Source organism: Danio rerio, chromosome 11 (assembly GCF_052040795.2).
Source record: "Danio rerio strain M-AB ecotype USA chromosome 11, GRCz13ab, whole genome shotgun sequence".
Taxonomy (NCBI): Eukaryota; Metazoa; Chordata; class Actinopteri; order Cypriniformes; family Danionidae; genus Danio; species Danio rerio.
In genome coordinates this window covers 12754054-12774381 of record NC_141031.1, presented here as the reverse complement: position 1 = coordinate 12774381, position 20328 = coordinate 12754054, and the positions used below count along the sequence as shown (strand labels likewise).

The following is a 20328-nucleotide window of genomic DNA, read 5'->3' as shown; positions in this document are numbered from 1 at the left end:
GATGTGCAACAACTTTAACTATGAGGTAAACACAAAACAAAACTTTCCATCCGGAGCTCCTTCACGGGACTCCACACTTGTAAACAATCGCTCGCGCCATTCGCGCGGCTCTCGGCCCCGCCCAGACTCGTCAGCGCTACCAAGCCGACCAATCACAGAGCTTGCGCTACGCGTCATTGCGACATGTAGTTACAATTTTTGAGAGGTGCACGTCAGCGACGGCCACGGCGAAGGGCTATGCGCCAACGCCGTAGCATACGCCAGCGTTTGACGCAGAAGTATAAATCAGCCTTTACCTCTCCACTTACACTTGGTACACTTGCCCCTCTGTCCAGAAGTGAGCACTGCCTTTTAGAACCATCCCATCAAGGATTTGGGGGTGTTTAACCCTTCTGTGCCGTTGGTGAAGTTTTGGTCCACTCTGGGCTGATTTTGAGGCTTAATTTACCAACAACTTTCTCTGTGGTTCAGCAAATGGGATGATTTTTGGTGACAAGTCTTGTTGACACATATTTTGGGAAAATACTTTTAGAATTTTTTTAAAACTCAACAATACACTCTGAGCAAATTTACCACCCTTTCATTGTGTTCATGGCTGTTTTTGCCCAAGTGATTTCCATTATCTTTAAATGCAACGTCATGACAGCGTATAATCATGCATTCTTGATTGTTGGTGGTTTTTCCTGTTGGGAAGTGGTAAGATTTGTGATTTTTACTGGTGATCATCAGTTACAGTTCAAAAAAGCTTGATTTCTTGCTTTTATATGGTGTTTATTGAGTGTGTGAGGTTGTAAGAGAGACTTTTACACACATACAGTGTATTGATGTGTAGGAGAAAATACAAAATAGGCACCTCAGCTGTCAGAACATAGTAAACATAGTAAGTGTACTTATGCATGTACTCTATAAATTGCAGTTTTACTCCACAGAACTCCATATAAAAGTCAGACACGCTTTTGCACGGGGCAATGTAAAGGATTTAATGGTGCCAACTGATGATCAACAGTAAAAATGAAATTTGACCTCTTCCTAAGTGGGAACCCACTAACCAGAGTTGGTGCTGGTCAAAATGAGACCCTAAGATAATTTTTACTGCGGTGCTTCAGCAGAGAAACAAAAACACACAAACATATGTATTTAAATGTGTATTCATTGTGTGTGTGTGTGTGTGTGTGTGTGTGTGTGTGTGTGTGTGTGTGTGTGTGTGTGTGTGTGTGTGTATGATATGGCTGAAAAAAATGTAAACAGTGATTTTTGCACTCATTCATTCATTTACTTGTCGGCTTGGTCCCTTTATTAATCCGGGGTCGCCACAGCAGAATGAACCGCCAACTTATCCAGCAAGTTTTTACGCAGCGGATGCACTTCCAGCCACAACACATCTCTGGGAAACATCCACACACACACTCATACACTACAGACAATTTAGCCTAGCCAATTCACCTGTACCACATGTCTTTGGACTGTGGGGGAAACTGGGAGGAAACCCACGCAAAGGCAGGGAGGACATGCAAACTCCACACAGAAACGCCAACTGAGCTGAGGTTCGAACCAGCGACCCAGCAACCTTCTTGCTGTGAGGCGACAGCACTACCTACTGTACCACTGCCTCGACGATTTTTGCACTATTTTGACAAATTATTGACTATTATGACATGTTATAATAATGTAATCTGCACATGTTGCCATATATCAGCTTTCTATATGGGGATGTGCAGTAAGGAAAACATTACAGTAAACCTACATTATGATGGAATGAATAAAACTAGATCAGTATATCCACTGTCTGCACCGTTCCCTCTACACTTATATATAAACCATCATGAAACCTGTATCATATATTTTAAACAACAATATTTAATGATTGTTAATGATTGTTTATTGAAACGATGTGCGTTTAATGTGCTGGTGATCTAAAGTAGTGTTCCTGTAGTATTTGTATGATAATAGGATTATGTGAACCAATGATCCTGCAAATGCAAGACTTCCTTAAGGAAATGAATGCAGCATGCAGAGTTTTGAACACTGGAGAGTTTGTGTTAAAAGTAGTGACTGTTCAGAGTTTTGTGTCCAGAGTTTTGAAAATTGACATCAGGGTTCTGCAATTTGTGGCAAAATGATTGAAAAATACTGTAAAAGAACGGTAGTCAAGCACTTTTCATAATGTATTTGAATTACTTCATAATGTGGAGTTAATTCAAGCCTTTCTGCAATGATGAGTCACACACAATGTCATTACAAAGTTCCTGTGCGCACACAGACACACACACATATGCGTTTTAAAGCTGATTTATACTTCTGCATCAAGTTTACGTGTATGGAGTATGGACACTGACGCTGACCTCTCAAAAAATAAAACTATATATCACGACAATGCGTATCGCAAACTCTTTGAATGGTCAGCTTGGTAGAGCTGAGATGTGTGGTCAGGGCTGAGAGCTACAGGAGAGTATTTACAGGTGTTGAATCCAGTGAAGGAGCTCCATATGGAAACTTTTGTTTTGTGTTTGCCTTATGATTAAAGTTGTTGCACATTCCCTGGTTCCCGACTATGAATGAGTGAGTTTGAGCTACAGTATTTTGCATTAACAAGAAGAAACTCAACACAAAGGAACATTGAAAACCTGCTGTCAGCTAGCATTTTGGAAGTGTTATTGCAGAGCAACACTAACAGAACACAGAAGTTTAAGTGCATGGCTTCACGCAAGGCATGTGCCATATAGGTCACGGTGATAACTTGTTGCAGAAGTATAAATCAGCCTGAACTTTTCACTGTTTTTGACAGAAATGTGACAGTGAAACCCCTATATGACTGTTCATGTCTGTACATGATAAATGATTCTGTGTGCCTTATAGTAGGGGAGAGCGGGGACGAAAGTAACGCTGGACAAAAGTAACAAAGGCCAGATAACATTGGCTTTCCAGGCTATGACAGCATATTCAGCCCGTTACTGTAACAGCAGGGCAGGAGTGGGATTTCTTTTCAGCCCTGGAGTTTTAAGCCTTAGACCGGCCCACCTCTGTTCACGACTGACTATATTAAAATAAGGTCCTTTGCAATTCAGTTTCTAAAGACACTATCACGTCTTTTTCAAGGAAACAGCTGCATTAGAACTTCAAATGTTTTTCATAAATATGAGAAGATTAAAGGGTAGCTAAATCTCCAAAGCTATACTTTAAACATCACATTGTCCCTTCCTGCAATATCTGACAATATATTCTGTGCAAAATTATTTATAGATATGCAGTCTTTTGTAACGGTGGTCACACAAAAAAATCTAAATAAAATATGTACACCCACATAAGTAACCCAAACAGTATTATATTGTCCTCCTAACACTAAAAATGAAATAATAATAATAAAAATAACACTTTACTCAGGAGAGGTTAGAGCAGCAGCATCACAACACAACATGCTGACCACTGGACCACAATGTAGCTGTTATGTTGGTGAGTTTGGAAGAATAAATAAGTATTGCGCTGGTATCTGCAAGACTCTTTTAACCACAGTATTACTTTCTATTGAAGGCTTAATCTTTTCACCCCTTTTTTATATTTCTGATCAAGTTATGTCAGATTTAATAATGTAGTGAATCATCTGATTTTCATTGAGCAGGTGTAATATTCATTAATATTAATTATTCAAATTCTTTTTTTCACTAAGGTGCCGCTGTTTAAGGTCGAATGCTAAATGATCATCATTAACCTGCCGGCTGCGTTTTGCTGCCTGCGAGAAAATAAATAAAAAGAGTGAGGCTATGATGAAATAAATAAATGAAAAAAGTGCGACTGCTGAGAGTGCAAGCAGCTAGGGACACCGGCCCTCGCGGCCAAAAAACTTTCCCGGTGCTCCCGATTAGCCAATCCGGGCCTGTGTAACAGGTATAGAAATAATAGTTCACTTTATTTATAGAATTACACAAAATGTGTGTTTTACCTGAAGTGTTTATTAAGTATACCTGCTCCTTTAAATTTCTAAGAAAGCTTAAGTTTTTTAATTTCCTGTTCTGCACCCGCCTCCTCCTTTTCTGTACTGACTGCACATGGGAGAGGTGGGTGTCTGCAGCTCTAATTAATCTTAAATCATATTTACTTGACTTTTGAAGCCAGTTTTTATATTTCAATATTATGTATAACTTTCTTTTTCACATATTTCACATAGTTCGTTATTTTTGTGTTTTCACTTTAATTGAGGTTTTGATTTATATTTGTCTGATTGAAGCATGTAAAAGTGATGAGGGCGAAGACACACTGTAAAATCTGTGCTTTTGTTTACATCAGGAGTGATTAAAGAGCCGTCACAACTGCTGATACCTGTCTGGTTATTCCCACAATAAAAAGAAAACACAATGCAGAACCCTTGATGGAGCTGCCAAATATCAGATGATGGGTTCAAAGTAACAATGTGTAAATTATGTTTAAAGTGAAATTCATTCAATCATTCATTTTCATTTCGGCTTAGTCGCTTTATTAATCGGGGGTCACCACAGCGGAATGAACCGCCAGTTTTTCCAGCATATGTTTTACGCAGAGGATGCCCTCCCATGTTGCAACCCATTACTGGAAAACACCCATACACTACAGACAATTTAGCTTACCCAATTCACCTATACCGCATGTCTTTGGACTTGTGGGGTAAACCAGACCAACCAGTGAAAACCCACACCAACACGGAGAGAACTAAAGTGAAATTCTTCTATAATTTTTTAAAATACCACCCGATATTGATAGACCACACTTATGAGTTAGTAACCACAGCAAAACATATTTCTGTCTAAAACATCGTCTTTTCAAAATATACTCATTTCTGTTTACAAATAAAATGTCTAGTCTACAAATAAACTTTTATTCATTCATTTATTTTCTTTTCAGCTTAGTCCCGTTGGTTTACCACAGCGGAATGAACCCCCAACTTATCCAGCACGTTTTTAGCAGATGCCCTTCCAGCTGCAACCCATCACTCGAAAAAAATTAACTTTTAGTTATTTCTAATTATTAACACACAGCCATGTCACTCATCTCAAAACCTTTATTACTTCTTTTTACTGTTAGAAAGATATATCAGAGTAAAAACAACTAGTGTAAAAGTCTGCGTCTCTCTGTGTCGCTCAGGCTGCACTGCAGTGTCTATTCTCAGGTGTGATCCCACTACTGATCAGCACGGGGGATTTGACCTGCTCCGTCGCCGACCTGGGCCGGTTCACCCCTCCTTAAACAACCTGGTAGTCCCGAGCTCCCTCAGGAGAACCATATTGATACCGAACTTAACGCGGACACCCGATCAACATAGTCCACTGCAGCCCAGAAGCCCTGAGCTCAAGCGATCCTCAGTCTCAGCTTCCCAGTAGCTTGGATTACAGGCGCGCGCCACTGAACCCGGCAAGAGTTGAGAGAATCAGAGCTGTGGAGAATCTGATCATCACAGCGACCTCTAGTGGAGGAAAACTGAATGATGAATAATAACTGACTTCATAGCCTTATGACATTAGATAATAATAAACAGCAGTATGATCACAAATAAAAAAATTACAGTAATTAGTATCAACATAGTATTTTTGAACTAAAGATTATTATACCATATTTATTAGCCTTTACAACTCATTTTATGAGTGCCACAACATTCTGTTTTCTGTATCAACTGATAAATTGTAATAAATACTGTAGTATACTTTAGTTTTTTTTTTTTTAAATTAAAAGTGGTTTATTGTATCATAATACATATAGCTGTAAAAAACATATTACAGAATGGGTGATTTGTTTATATTAGGTGTGCATCTGCATAAAACATTACAAACAATCTACGAGCAGAGAAAAATACATTAAAAATGTTGAAATAAAAAGAAACCGAGCTTTGTTGTTTTTTAACGAGTCTAACAGTATTCAGGTACAGTAATGTAATAATCAAATGTACAATAATACTGCTATTGTCTTCATTTTTTTAATTAAATAAAATTATTTGCAATTAAAATTACAAATGATGCAATTTATTAGACCTGAAGCTTTTACAGTCGCAGGCCTCAGAAACACACGCAAATGCTAAATTATAATCCAGACTCAACCTTGTATTTCTTGTGATGTGACTATTGTGAATGATCATTGATGCTGAAATAATGCTCTGGGATAATTTATGTGAGCTAAGGGATAATTGACCTAAAAATGTTAATTCATAATCGTCACAATCATATTTATGCGGTGAACTATCTATTTAAGATTGTGCAAACAGTGAACCTCTGTAAAAGTAAAGCTTTAATGTTTTAATTTTCCACTTAAATACCAGTTCCTCATCTAACATTCATTCATGCAGTGAATAACTATCATTAACTGAGTTACATATTTATTATTCAGTTTACTCTTACTCATCTACTAACTGTGGTGTCAGATGCGGTTTTGACCTCCATCAGTGTTTTTAACATCTATAAGACTCGACAGAATCTCACACAATCTGTGGCATAAATTGATAGACTGTTTCAGCTTTAGCAGCACATCATGCTGAATTACTGATCCTGAGCTGAACATTGTTTATACAAGTACCACAAGTTATTTATTCTGGTCTAAAGACTAAAAAGCTGTTTAATATTAAAGATAAAAGGTAAACTAAAACCACTTTGTCCTCTCTGACACTAAATATGTTTTAGCTGTTTTATGATTAAAAAATTATGTTTGTGATTATTAATCTGCAACCAACAACCTGCAGTATTTTATAATATGGTGGCCTTTAGCGTCATTGTGCAATATATGAACTGTGGATTACACTAGAGGCCACATCTGCATCTGACACCATATTTAGTGACTGAAAAAGTGTTGATTCAATTAGTGAATGAATGAATGAATAAATGAGATACTCACTGAATGAGTGAATGTTAGTCGCTGAACTGCTTTTCTGTTGTCATTTAAAAGCTTTTCATTTCCTGATGAACTGTGGCCTATTTGACGAGATGTTTTGCTGTTAAATGGCAAATCATAAATAATTTAGTTATGAAAATATTGTTTCTATATGTATTAATCATTATATATATAATATATATGAGTCACTGGGCGTTGCAGGCACTGTTATTCAATGGTTCAGATCTTACCTCTCTGACAGGTCATTCAGCGTGTCTTGGAGGGGAAAGGTGTCCAACCTACAGCATCTAAACACTGGGGTACCTCAAGGCTCTGTTCTTGGGCCACTTCTCTTCTCCATCTACACGACATCTCTAGGACCAGTCATTCAGAAACATGGATTCTCCTACTACTGCTATGCTGATGATACCCAACTACCTCTTTTTTCACCCTGATGATCCCTCGGTTCCAGCTCGCATCTCAGCCTGCCTGTCGGACATTTCACACTGGATGAAAGATCATCATCTTCAGCTTAACCTCACGAAAACAGAAATGCTTGAAGTTTCTTCCAACCCGACTCTGCACCACAGTTGCCTTTAAATAGCACAACATTGTGATTAACTATTCAGTACAATAAACTTTACTATGTGGTTCTAAAATACTATAGTATTTAGTTTAAATAACTATATTTTATTTGGGACCGTACTGCTGTTTATTTTTATCCAAACAGTGCCATAAGACCAATAAAAAGTCAACTTTACTTCATCATTCATCGTTTCCTCCACTAGAGGTCGCTGTGATGATCAGATTCTCCACAGCTCTGATTCTCTCAGCTCTTGCCGGATTCAGTGGCGCGCGCCTGTAATCCAAGCTACTGGGAGGCTGAGGCTGCGGATCGCTTGAGCTCAGGGCTTCTGGGCTGCAGTGGACTATGTTGATCGGGTGTCCACACTAAGTTCGGTATCGATATGGTGCTCCTGGGGGAGCTTGGGACCACCAGGTCGTGTAATGAGGGGTGAACCGGCCCAGGTCGGCGACGGAGCAGGTCAAATCCCCCGTGCTGATCAGTAGTGGGATCACACCTGAGAATAGACACTGCAGTGCAGCCTGAGCGACACAGAGAGACGCAGACTTTTTCTTCCAGGAGCACTTACACATACAAAATAAAAGAGGAGAAATACTAATTAATCTCTTTCCCTAATTTTTTATTGTTCTGACCATTCTAGATTTATAGGGTCATCATAACTGCATTATAACAGGCTTCATCAGGCAGTAAATCTTTTGGACTCCTAAAATGTTCTTTTGATTATCAGAAACAATAAATATCACACACTTCTGATCACTTCTACATTCACTGTAATCCACTGCCACAATCACACACACACACACACACACACACACACACACACACACACACACACACACACACACACACACACACACACACACACATTGCTGTATAATAAAGCTTTGAACTAGGCTTTATTGCGTTTGAAACGCATCAGGAAATGATGAGATTAGAGAGTTTTAAATCATTTTTAACACACGGAAATAAACTTTTGTAGAAAATAAATTTGAAGGTGGCTTTAAAAAAAGTGTTAAATTACTTTAAAAACGAAAAAACAAATCGCCAATAGGTGGCAGCAAGAGACCGCTTTAATCGAGTGAAGCTTTGAGTGATTCATTCAGCCACGAATCCCTGATTCATTGACTCGCCCGACTCTTTACAAAGGCCAGAATCATTCGTGTAAGGAAACGCAGCTGTGTTTTATTCAGAGATGTCCAACTGTTCTGCTGTTTATTTTATTATTATCATAGTAATGATTTCACTATTATTTATGAGAAAATAACGCGGAAGTTTTTCAGCGCCTCGTCACGTGATCGTCAGCATCCATGGCAACGGTTCTTTTTGTGTTGTTTTGAACTCCGCTCTGTCATTGGCATCTGATCTCGGCGTCCTTCGTGGCAACTGATTCCCAGATTATTGATATTATTGATTGTTGGATACATCGATTGATCGTCTGCTTCTCCCATCATTCAGGTTTGACCCTTGTTATCACACTGTGGTTTGTATTCAGTATGTCTTGTGTTCATTACAGGTTTCAGAGTCGACTCACCTACGACTCGCTCCAGTTTGAGGGCCTCAACATCACTGTGGGAGAGCTGAAGCGGCAGATCATGAGGCGCGAGAGGCTGAAGTTCTGCCAGCTGAAGATCAGCAAAGCCCAAACTGATGAAGGTGAGATGAGGAAAAGCCACTTAAACTATACTACACTAACATTAGATGTGTTATCAGACAGACTTGTAGAAGCTGACATGTGTTATCATGACTCTGATGGTGACATATAGTGATGTTTTGAGTGTTTTAAAATGCTAATGGCACTCAAAGTATACCATGGTAAATGATTATTACTATATTCAAACTTTATTTTGCTGTCAGAATACACAGATGATGATGCTCTCATCCCTAAAAACACATCGGTCATCATCAGACGGGTCCCTGCGGCTGGACTGAAGTCCTCCAACAGAAGATTTGTTGGGTAAGTCATGTGAAATGAGCGCAATCGTCCTCTGATAGATGTTATATCAAGAGTTTGAGTCTGTCTGTGGTGTTTTGGTCACACAAGCTCCTTTGTTTTGTTTTGCAGACATCAAGCTGGACCATCAGCTAAATCTTCTCAAACAGGTGATTCTTCACTCCTCTCACTGGAGCAGCTGTTGAAGGTATTGAACAAATGATTAATTCACCCCACTGTGCTGCTCTGTATTGAACTGCAGTGTTTGCATTTGAGGCGTCATAATGACATGTTGTGCAGAATATCAATACACAGTGTTTAGCAAACAACAATACACACAAACACACAAACACACACAGCTTCTTAGGGAGATTTGAGGGTGTTTATTTAGAGCAAATCAGTGAAATAAAATTCTAATGTGCAAATGCCTGTGAAACAGACTGAGAATCTGGCTGAGGCAAAGGCATCAGAGGAGGACAAGCTAAAAGCGGTGATGTACCAGTCCAGTCTGTGCTACTACTCCAGCAGGTGAGCGTTCAGACACTGACAGGTTTGGTTTGTGAGAAATGTTAGAGCTGATTCTCATGGTTCTGATGTTCATCAGTGAGGCCATGACACTGCTTGGGCTTCTTCCACCCAACTATGTCTGCTTTCACTGTGGGATCCCAGGACACCACATTAGGCACTGCCCCTCTAAAGGGGTAACTGGGTTTTCTAAGCTTATGGTTGCTGTGAACTTGAGCTCTTGTCTCCATCAGTCAGATTGTTTGCTCTGTAGTTTGACTGTCACTCATGAATTCACAGGGCAGCAGCTCTGCTCCGCTTAAGCGCATCCGGAGGAGCACAGGGATTCCCCGCAGCTTCCTGTTGGAGGTGGACGACCCAAACCGAAAGGGAGTCATGATGGACGGCAGCCGCAAATACGTCATTCCCATCATAGACGCGTGAGTAAACTGTACTTGGCATTGCAGCATGTTCTATTGTTTGTGAAAATCTCACATTATGTCTGCTTGTGTGTGTTTGCGCTCGATCTGTTCAGTGAGGCCTATGCTGCTGAGAAGAAAAAGAGGCCGTCCTTCTCCTGCCAGACCAAGCCACTATCCTCCTCTTCCTCAGCTGGTGCAGCATCTTCAGTCCAGGACGCCAGAGGGAAACGTTCCCGCTCCCCATCTCCACCAGAGACGCACGGCGACCAGAAGAGACCACGTCACTGAGAGACCTTCACCCAAGAGACCTGGAGTCGACGTGAGCACAGTGTATATATTGTACATAGTTTATGAATAAAACTGAATAAAGATTATAGCAGCATAAACTGTGGACTGGTTGACCTTCACACAATACAGAAACACAAAAGAAAATGATCAACACATTAAGATAGAAATGATGAACAAACATGCTGCGGGAGAACCAGTGTGCTGTCCTGCTCACAATCTAAAACTTTTAGTTTAAGTTTATTGAATGTTAATCTGAAAAAAATAAAACGCTGAACAGCTTTTATAGAATTCAATAGTTTTCCTCATTAAGGGGAAAGAGAAAAGGCGGCATGTACATATTTTTAAAAATCCATTGGAATGACAAAGATGTGCATGCTCTAATAAGTCATTTTGGCTGTGTTCATATGGTGTCCTTTGGTGGTTTCTATTGCTGTTGTTGTTTACTGTTCAGCTGACTTAAGCAAATAGATTTCTTTAAAATGTAGCTATTAAGGGAAAAAATAATGTATCTTTATATATATATATATACACATGGCCTCACTGTAGGAAGGCTGCTGGTGGGAGTCCCGACTGGGTCAGATGGCATTTCTGTGTGGAGTTTGTTTGTTCTCTCCGTGTTCATCCTCTGGGTGCTCCAAGCCCATGTGCTATGCTGTAGGTGAATGAATAAACTAAATTAGCCATAGTGTGTGTGTGTGTGTGTGTGTGTGTGTGTGTGTGTGTGTGTGTGTGTGTGTAAATGAGGGTGTATGGATATTTCCCAGTACTGGGTTGCAGCTGGAAGGGTATCCGCTGTGTAAAAAATATGCTGGATAAGTTGGCAGTTCATTCCGCTGTGGCGACCCCAGATTAATAAAGGGACTAAGCTAAATGAAAATGAATGAATAAATTGATTGATTGATTTTATTTGACAATTTTAACAAAAATACACAAACAAGTCCAGTTTGACATTCATATCTTAAAAACTGTCGAGGATAAAATACACAATAAAGCCACAGGCTGATTTCCATCGTGGTCATCGATATTCTTAAAAAATGAACGAGCAAATCATAAAGTGCAAACATCATCAGCTCAGAAACTCAGCACAACAAAAATCCTCAACTTCAACCGAAAAACAGCCATTTTTTAATTTCCTCTCTAAAAACTCTCAAATTGAATCTCTTTAAAACTCCTCGGCAGTATATTCCAAGCAACAGTACACAGAAAAGACTTTCTACCTGTTTCACTATTAAATCTACAAGGACAAATACCCCTGCTACTCGCTCTTGTAGAATGACAGTGTACCTCACTAACTAAAACTTAATAATTAAATATTTTAAAATCTTAAACACCATCACCAATTTCAGAAAAGTGACCCTTTTTCCAACTTTTAATAAATTAGTTTGACTATAATATTCATTATTTAAATGTGTCAGTAGAAGTACTTTGATAACAATTCTGCAACTTATTTTGGGCCGTCTGCAATTTATTTTTCATTTTTGTGGAACTACTGCTGTACCAAAAGACTGCAGCATAGTCAAAGTATGACTGCACTAATGCACTAGCCAATATTTGTAAAGTTTGAAAATCTAAGAGCTCTGTCTGTCTTGCTAAAAACTTAATTTTAGAACTTTTGAATGGACTATAACAGCCATCTTCTCACCTGTCAAATTACTGTCTGAAATGGAACCTAAATATTTCCCTTCATGTTTGGGTTCATTAATTTGATGCTCTACTTTTACCTCTGATCTGACACATTTTCTCAGTTTCGCAGCTGAACCATATAAAATAAATTCTGGTTTACACAAGTGTAAGGACAATTTATTAAGGTTAAACCATTAAGAGACTTCCTCAGTTTGTTTACTTTTTTCATTTTCAATAAATTCCTTCCTCTCATGAGACACAATTATTGCTGCATCATCCACAAATAACAAAAGCTTTTTTGAACGGGCCATTTTCAAATCATTGATGTATATTAAAAAAGCAAAGGACCTAAAACACTGCCTTGTGAAACCCCATAAGAAACGGTCGAATAATCTGAAAACACACCATTTAAATCTACTATTTGACATCTGTTTTCAAGGTAAGACTTCATGCATTTACAGGCCAAAACACCAAAACCCATTGCCTTTACTTTTAAAATCAATATCCTGTGATCGACTGTATTGAAAGCTTTTTGCAGGTCTAAGAAAACCATCCCACTTAACTTCCTTTATCCATATCGCTCTTTATATAATTTGTTAAATAAAAGAAACTGTTGAATCAGTGGAATGATTTTTCTAAAACCCGATTGAAACTCTGCAATACGTCACATTTTAAACAATATTTTTCAATCTGCTAATAAATAACTTTTTCCCTCCCTTTTGACAAAGCACTCAAAATTGATACCAGCCTAGAATTATTAACCTCAAACCTACTACCTTTCTTAAAAAGAGGAATAACTCTTGCTTTTTTCAACTTTACCTTGACAAATAGAAAAATTGATAATATGTGTAACCATCGGAGTGACGCATTTAGGGAGTCTTTGAGGGAACTGCACTGGAATATTATCTAACCCTGTTGCTTTACTATTTTTAAGTGTTATTAATTTCTTAAATATATCCCCCTCCTCTATTTTATTAAACAAAACTTTCTAGATTAAAACTGCATTTGGCATAATACTCTATAACTAATTTATCAATAAAAATGCCATTTTGTACTGGAAGCTTTTTAACCGTCAATATCAGGTGGTATTAAAAAAAAATTAACAATGTCATAGTCAGATATAATTAAAACAAACATGATGAAGCCAGTAAATCTGGTTGTGACCTACCCGTGTGTTACTTTTGTTTCTGATGGGGCCAAAAATTATAATGTGCCATTTATGTTTAAAGTAAAATTATTCTCTATATTTATTTTTTAATTTGATATATTTTCAATTAAATTCAATATATTTCTGTCTAAGGCATATTTTTAAAATATAGACATGAAATTGAGATGATTTTTGTATTTTTGTTTACAAATAAACTTTCTGAAGTCTGCTAGTAAACTTTTAATTATTACTTACTATTAATAATGCATATAGTCATCATACATCTCTAAATCTTTATTTCTTCAGTTTTACAGTTAGAAAGACAAATCAAAGTTTAAAAAAAAAATTTAGGTAAAAGTCTGCGTCTCTCTGTGTCGCTCAGGTTGAACTGAAGTGTCTATTCACAGGCACGATCCCACTACTGATCGGCACGGGAGCTTTGACCTGCTCCGTTTCCAACCTGGGCCGGTTCACTCCTCCTTAAACGACCTGGCGGTCCCAAGCTCACCCAGGAGCACCATATCGATACCGAACTTAGTGCGGATACCCGATCGACATAGTCCACTGCAGTCCAGAAACCCTGAGCTCAAGCGATCCGCAGCCTCAGCCTCCCAGTAGCTTGGATTACAGGCGCGCGCCACTGAACCCGGCGAGAGCTGAGAGAATCAGAGCTGTGGAGAATCTGATCATCACAGCGACCTCTAGTGGAGGAAAACTCACTTTTATAGAAGTGAACTAATGCTTTAATAAACTGTGCTAATCATTCACTTACAATAGCATTATAGTTCACTATTATCCAGCAAGTTTTTACGCAGCGGATGCCCTTCCAGCCGCAACACATCTTTGGGAAACATCCACACACACACACACACTCATACACTACGGACAATTTAGTCTACCCAATTCACCTGTACCGCATGTCTTTGGACTGTGGGGGAAACCGGAGCACCCGGAGGAAACCCACGTGAAGGCAGGGGGAAAATGCAAACTCCACACAGAAACTGCGCCACTGCCTCGCCACCTTCAGAAGCCCTGAGCTCAAGCGATCCGCAGCCTCAGCCTCCCAGTAGCTTCCCAGCAAACATTGGTCGGACGACGATGTGCTCTCCCCGGCCAAAAGATGTCGCTCCGCGACGGCATCAACTGTGTACTGATGGTCTGAAAGCGACGTGCTTTCCACAGCCAAAATTCGTCGCGAACGCACGGCACAAATGCACAACATGTGCTAAAATGCATTAATATATGCTTGTATACATTTAAACATGTCTATTTATATTTGGGGTTGCGTGTATTTACGATTTAATGTACATGTAGTTTAATATATACCATGTCCTGATTAAGTCCAAAAATGACGTCCTTTACACGTGCATTTATAGTCCATCATAAACCCTTGCTGAAATTATGAAATATTAAAAAGTATTGCACTTACATCTGGGTATACACTTAATATATGTGTGTCTCAAGTGGGTTCGTGGACAGATTTCAGGCATCTAAACTCATTAAAAACAGATTTATCTTTATGAAATACAGAAATCACTTTTATTTACATCTTGTCAACTGACCAATTACATTCATAAAGTGTCCTGTGCGGTGAAAGGATAGTAACGTCACTGTTTCTAAAACCATAATGCAATTTTATTTATTTTTTGCACCTAACGCTAACAAATCTCGCGATATGACTAACATAATCTCGCGGCCGCGAGATACTAGGGCGCTGTTTTCAAATCTCATTTTCTTCCGGTTTTGTTCAGCACCACGAGAACATGAGGACGCGGCGAAAAGTTGGACAATTATCACAAATCTCCCACCGTGTAAGTACAGTTTGTATTCATTTAATAACATTATTGAGTTTTACTCGAAGAAACTGAAATAAATGATGCACATTGTCAGTAGCGATGTGGCGTTGCTTTGAGTAGGCTAAAATTAGCCGTTATGCTAAAAGTAAGTCGAGTTTGAGCAATATGTCATGTTATCACAGCAATCTGGTGCAGTTTATCAGGGTCTTCCTACACTGGTCCTCAAAGACAGCTGGTCAACATGTTTTCCAGCATCTCTGCCCATCATCCACCTGCTGTGTGTTCAGTCAGAGCTGAAAATGACTATTTTAGGTGAGTTTGGAGTGGAATAGTGTAGAAATAAAACATCTTAATAATGATAATAATGCACGAATTTGTTAGAAAACCTAACAAAAAGCTATACAGTATCATGCTATTGTAGATATGTCTCCAGCATTTACTACAATACCAGTATTAATTTATTTTAGCCTACATTAATAGGCTGTCATTAACAATAAGAGCAAAACTTATGAGCATGTATATGAAAAAGTTATTTACTTAATATTTTACACTAACATAAAATGGTAAATATATGCATGTAGGTGTTATAGCTCATGTGGAGGTTTAACAGGTAAAGTCTAACCACTTTTCTTTTAACTGCTCCTGTAAAATAGTTTTTGTACTGTAAATTAATTAAACTGCATTAAGGTTCAAATTTGTCTTGCAGGGTCAATAACAATCAGTCATCTGTCAGAGAGAATTCAAGACTCTTTCTCCAGGCCGACTGTAAGAATCATATAAGGCTTTGCATTTATTTATTTTCTGTTCATTAAATAATTGAATTATTACCTTTCTCACTGTTGTTTTGTTTGTCTGTAGAATTGTCTCCAGTGCAAATGATCCTCTGTCATCACACTCCCTGAGGACACTCCAGAGTAGGTGAGAAACTTGTTGAATGCTTAAAAGTTTATTTAGGTGTATAATGTGTATGAGTTCACATTTGCAAACCTAGAGCTAGTTTTATACCTATGGTGAGTATTGTGATCTTATTGCATATTCTGATAAACGCTTTAGTAAATAATTGCAACTAGAAAAGTTAACGTCATCATGAGCCTGATGTTAGCTGCTGCTCTGTTACAGTAATTGTCATTGTGGACTGCAGCAGGTCTACATGTTCTGTTAAGAGACTGGATTCTGAGAGCGAGATCCTGTGAAGTGTTTATCAAAGTTAAAAAGAAGAACTGGATCTGTGTAAGTTTTAAATGTGACAGAATGTGTGTCTCTGTCTGTCTGGATCGCTCTGACTGTGATTTTGGTGTCACATTTAGGTTCAGCAACTGTCCGGAGTTGGTGGATGTTCTGTCCGAGCCTGATTAAAAGAGTGATAAACGGGTACATATTTATCTTGCATTGTTTGTGTTTATTTCTGCACAATATTTCAGGAAAATATATTTTACTACCCCAACAATTAACCCAGCATTTTATATAATTAAAACTGTAGATTTCATCTGTCATTCATCATTGTACGTCTCCTTATAGACATGCCTGTTTTAATGTTCAGATGTTTTAAAATGTTTGTACAGACTCAGGCTGTCAAGCAGACTGAAAATATTAAATGATAATTTTAGTGTAAGCCATGAATGACAGTCTTTGCTTGTCACAAAACTGTGGATGTGTGGATATGGGCAGTTGTAAAATGATGAGTAGTAGGGAATATGTATGTATTGACATTAGATACTGCTCTGCACATTGCTGTTCATTCATGAAACATGACAGTAATTCTTGATATGTTGTAAGTTTTTAGTTTTAAGATGATACAAAATCATATTCTCCTTCCTCAGATGCTGTGAAGTGAGTCCAGATGCTACAGACACAGAAAAAGATGCAGCAATGGAGGAACACAGCAAGCACCTTCCAGGAAGAGCTGGAGAATAGTAGAAATAAAGACTCTAAAATAACATTTCACTTGTGTTGTCCATATTTCTGTGTTGTTGTTTTATTTATTCTTATTAGATGTGTCTGTTTAACAGTGATGTACATCTGTTACTATATGCACAATAAATAATTTGCTTAATCGTAACACTATTGCATCCTTAAATAATGTATTACTTATGGTTTACACGTGATTACAATGCTATAAAGACGTTTAGGTATAACTGGACTGAAATTGGACCTGATTGCATTTCACAGCTTTAAATAATAAGTTTGATTATTTTATATGTATAATTAGGCTATTAAAACACTTATTATAAAGAAATAACACGTTTTAAAAGCAACCAGAAAACGTCCAGAACATGACATATTTCGACGTGCAGGGACCGTGTAGAAAAGACGTGCGATTCACGGCCAGAAGACGTAAAAGACGTCGGTTGGATTTTCATTTTGGCACTACTTTTCAACCAGGACGACACGTGACGGAGCGACGTCTTTTCAGCGGTAATCGGACGTCCAAATGTTTGCTGGGTTGGATTACAGGCACGCGCCACTGAACCCGGCGAGAGCTGAGAGAATCAGAGCTGTGGAGAATCTGATCATCACAGCGACCTCTAGTGGAGGTAAACTCACTTTTATAGAAGTGAACTAATGCTTTAATAGACCGGACGCTTTCAAGATGGCTCCTTGATCGCACGCGTTTCGTTGAGCTCCGCAATCCTAACTACTTAAACTGAACTGTTTAACGTTTCGCAAAGTGTATATTAAAAGTTAACTTGAACTGATATTATAGCGATCCGTTACAGACGACAATGGGAGGGTCAGAGAAAAGAAAAAGTGCAGGAAAAAAGGCTGGAAAGACCGAAAAGACAGAACATGCTAACTTGGCTAATCAAAATAGCAGTTCGCCGAGGGCCGAAAAGTTGGATAAAATCCCTTCTAACGCATTGATTACAGACAATTTACATGACTACCTTTAGCAGAATATTAACTCTGAGGAACTTATGCTGGCAGCGGAGGTCGAACTTCCATCTCTTCCAGAAACTCCTTGTGAATCACCAGCCCCTAAACAACGCAGATGTGTGGGAAAAGATACAACGATCATCCTTTCCCAGATTTCGGACCTTTCACGTCTCGTGCAAAATAAGTCAGACACACTTGAGAAGCTGGTGGAAAAAAATTCTCAGATAGTAAATGAAATAAAATCCGAAGTCGGCGTCAATACAAAGCAGATCGCGGAATTAAAGGAAACAATCGAGTTCATCAGTAAGGACGTAAATGCCATGAAAGTTGGCTTAAAAAAAGCTGAAAGGTGTATCGAAGAGCAAGAAAGACGTCTAACGTTGCTAGAAGGCTATTCCCGAAGGTGGAATCTGAGGATTCAAGGGATTCAAGAAAGAAGCGGAGAAGATGTTCGTCTCGAGGTCATTAAAGTATGTCAGCGTCTCCTGCCGCAATTTAAAGAGAAGCTGTCTGATGTCGTAGACGTCGCACACCGTCTTGGCCGTAACAAACCTGGAAGCAGCACTCCTCGAGGTATTATATTTCAATTTACTTCACGCTTTTTTAGGGATGCTGTCTGGCGCGCCGCCAAAGATGCAGACTTTCTAAAGGATAATAAGCTAAGGATCTCCGAGGACCTGTCTCCTGCTGACAGAGAACGAAGACTGAAATTATGGCCCGCTGTCGAAAAAGCTCGTAAGGAAGACAAAAAGGCTCTCTTTGTCGGTGGCCGTGCCTTTGTGGATGGCGTTGAGATCTCGCCCTCATCCTAAATTACAATGGAAAAAGTGGCAACCGCAACTGAAAAAAGAAGCATGCTAATACCCCCTTTCAGTACAAAAGTACTCTCATTTTAATCTTTGTAAAAACTGGAACATAAGACCTGTTTAAATATTTTTTCATTTACACAAGGAACAGTAACGCCTTTCCCGTCTCTCTCTGGATTTAAATTTAAGATACTTTTCTTCCATATTTTTGGTCTATAGACTGAAAAGAAACAGGTACTCAAATTCAGTTTTGTTGATTTGAACTTTCAGAGAAGATGCGATATTTGCTTATTTTTCTTTTAACTTTAAAGGGAGACATTTTCTTTTCATTACTTGAAACGATAACATGAAAGGGATTCAGACTCCAGTCATATTGATTAATGTAATACTTTTATAAAAGAAACAAAACATTTTTTTTTTCTCTCTTTAGATAAAAAAAGAAAATACATTATTTTTGCTTATGTTGGCTAAAGAAGTGGTAGAGACTAAGACTCCTGTTAATTTTTTCTCTTTTACAAATTTTCAGTATAACCAATATAGGTGTTAAAAAGGGATTGCTGTTCTCATCCTGGGATATTATTGCTGCATTTGTGTCACGTTCCGGTAAAGGGAAAAAGGAGCGAGGACCCAAGCGCAGAGTGAAGTAGGATTTATTATTAATAAAATAAAATAAAAGGCAAAAATAAACAACCCAGAGGGGGAAAAACACTACTACAACAAACAATAAATCAAACAAACAAACTTGACTGGGCAGGCAGGACAAGGCAGGACTGGACACAGCAGGACAGGTAAACATCGACAACATATGATGACGAACTCGCACAGGACAGCAGACATAAGGGGTTTATAAACTGTAGGAAATTAACAAAAAAACAGGTGAACATAATTAACTAATAATGGGTTAACAAGGAGGGTGGGACTAGACAATAGACGGGAGAGCGCATGACACAGAGAGACAACACAAGCCATGCGCTCCGATGACACAGGACAAGAACATGCGGCCAGTGAGAGAACTCATCAACCGCATGTTCATGACAAGACGAGCACAACACTGAAGCACACGACAAAAGCACGTGACCACAATGTAAACATCGAGCCACGTGCTTTGACAAAAGACACAAGACACAAGCACACGATAGATAAACACCTTACCGTGCGCTCACACATAAGCAACGCGCATGCTTCATCTCAGCGCCAACCAAAACTGAAACCAACTAGACGGAGGCGCCGAGAATAAAGCAGCGCGATGCTGACAGAACAAACACAAACACTAGTACAAGAGCGCGCGCGTCTGAGGGACGCAGAGCGTGCGCGGCCACATCAAGCGCCAGCGCACACACTCTGCGTACACCCACGACGGCGCGCGCGCACACAGAGACAGAAACAGGACCAGACATGAGTAGTGTCAAAGCTCTGCCACCAAAACAAGAATTTACGAGACCAAAGTGGCAGAACCCTGACAGTTTGCTTAAGATTTGCTATATATTTATATAGGAATCTTCTGGATCTGTTTTATTTTTTTATTTATTT

General features: G+C 38.9%; 1 protein-coding gene, 1 long non-coding RNA gene and 3 other non-coding genes across 6 annotated transcripts; 3 read left to right on the top strand and 2 right to left on the bottom strand.

The window, feature by feature from the left end:
• Positions 1-5083: 5083 nt before the first annotated feature.
• On the bottom strand, positions 5084-5381 carry LOC147834709 (signal recognition particle RNA). The gene has a single exon (XR_015503168.1).
• Positions 5382-7660: 2279 nt separating this feature from the next.
• LOC147834708 (signal recognition particle RNA) lies at positions 7661-7958 on the top strand. The gene has a single exon (XR_015503139.1).
• A 777-nt stretch (positions 7959-8735) lies between these two features.
• LOC141376552 (E3 ubiquitin-protein ligase RBBP6-like) lies at positions 8736-10805 on the top strand. 2 transcript variants are annotated; one of them, XM_087273407.1, is made up of 7 exons: positions 8736-9061; positions 9263-9362; positions 9471-9546; positions 9778-9866; positions 9943-10039; positions 10143-10282; positions 10378-10805. In XM_087273407.1, the coding sequence occupies exons 1-7, from the start codon at positions 8902-8904 to the stop codon at positions 10550-10552; spliced, it is 837 nt and encodes a 278-aa protein (XP_087129533.1). In that variant the 5' UTR covers positions 8736-8901; the 3' UTR covers positions 10553-10805. The 2 variants fall into 2 exon arrangements, with proteins under 2 accessions (XP_087129533.1, XP_087129534.1); XM_087273408.1 differs by lacking the exon at positions 9943-10039 and having other exon boundaries at positions 10378-10648.
• Positions 10806-13675: 2870 nt separating this feature from the next.
• On the bottom strand, positions 13676-13973 carry LOC147834707 (signal recognition particle RNA). The gene has a single exon (XR_015503158.1).
• A 1059-nt stretch (positions 13974-15032) lies between these two features.
• On the top strand, positions 15033-17057 carry LOC147834706 (uncharacterized). The gene is made up of 7 exons (XR_015502409.1): positions 15033-15133; positions 15301-15430; positions 15825-15883; positions 15977-16036; positions 16260-16348; positions 16426-16489; positions 16939-17057. It is a non-coding gene; the product is annotated as an uncharacterized LOC147834706 (long non-coding RNA).
• Positions 17058-20328: the final 3271 nt, after the last annotated feature.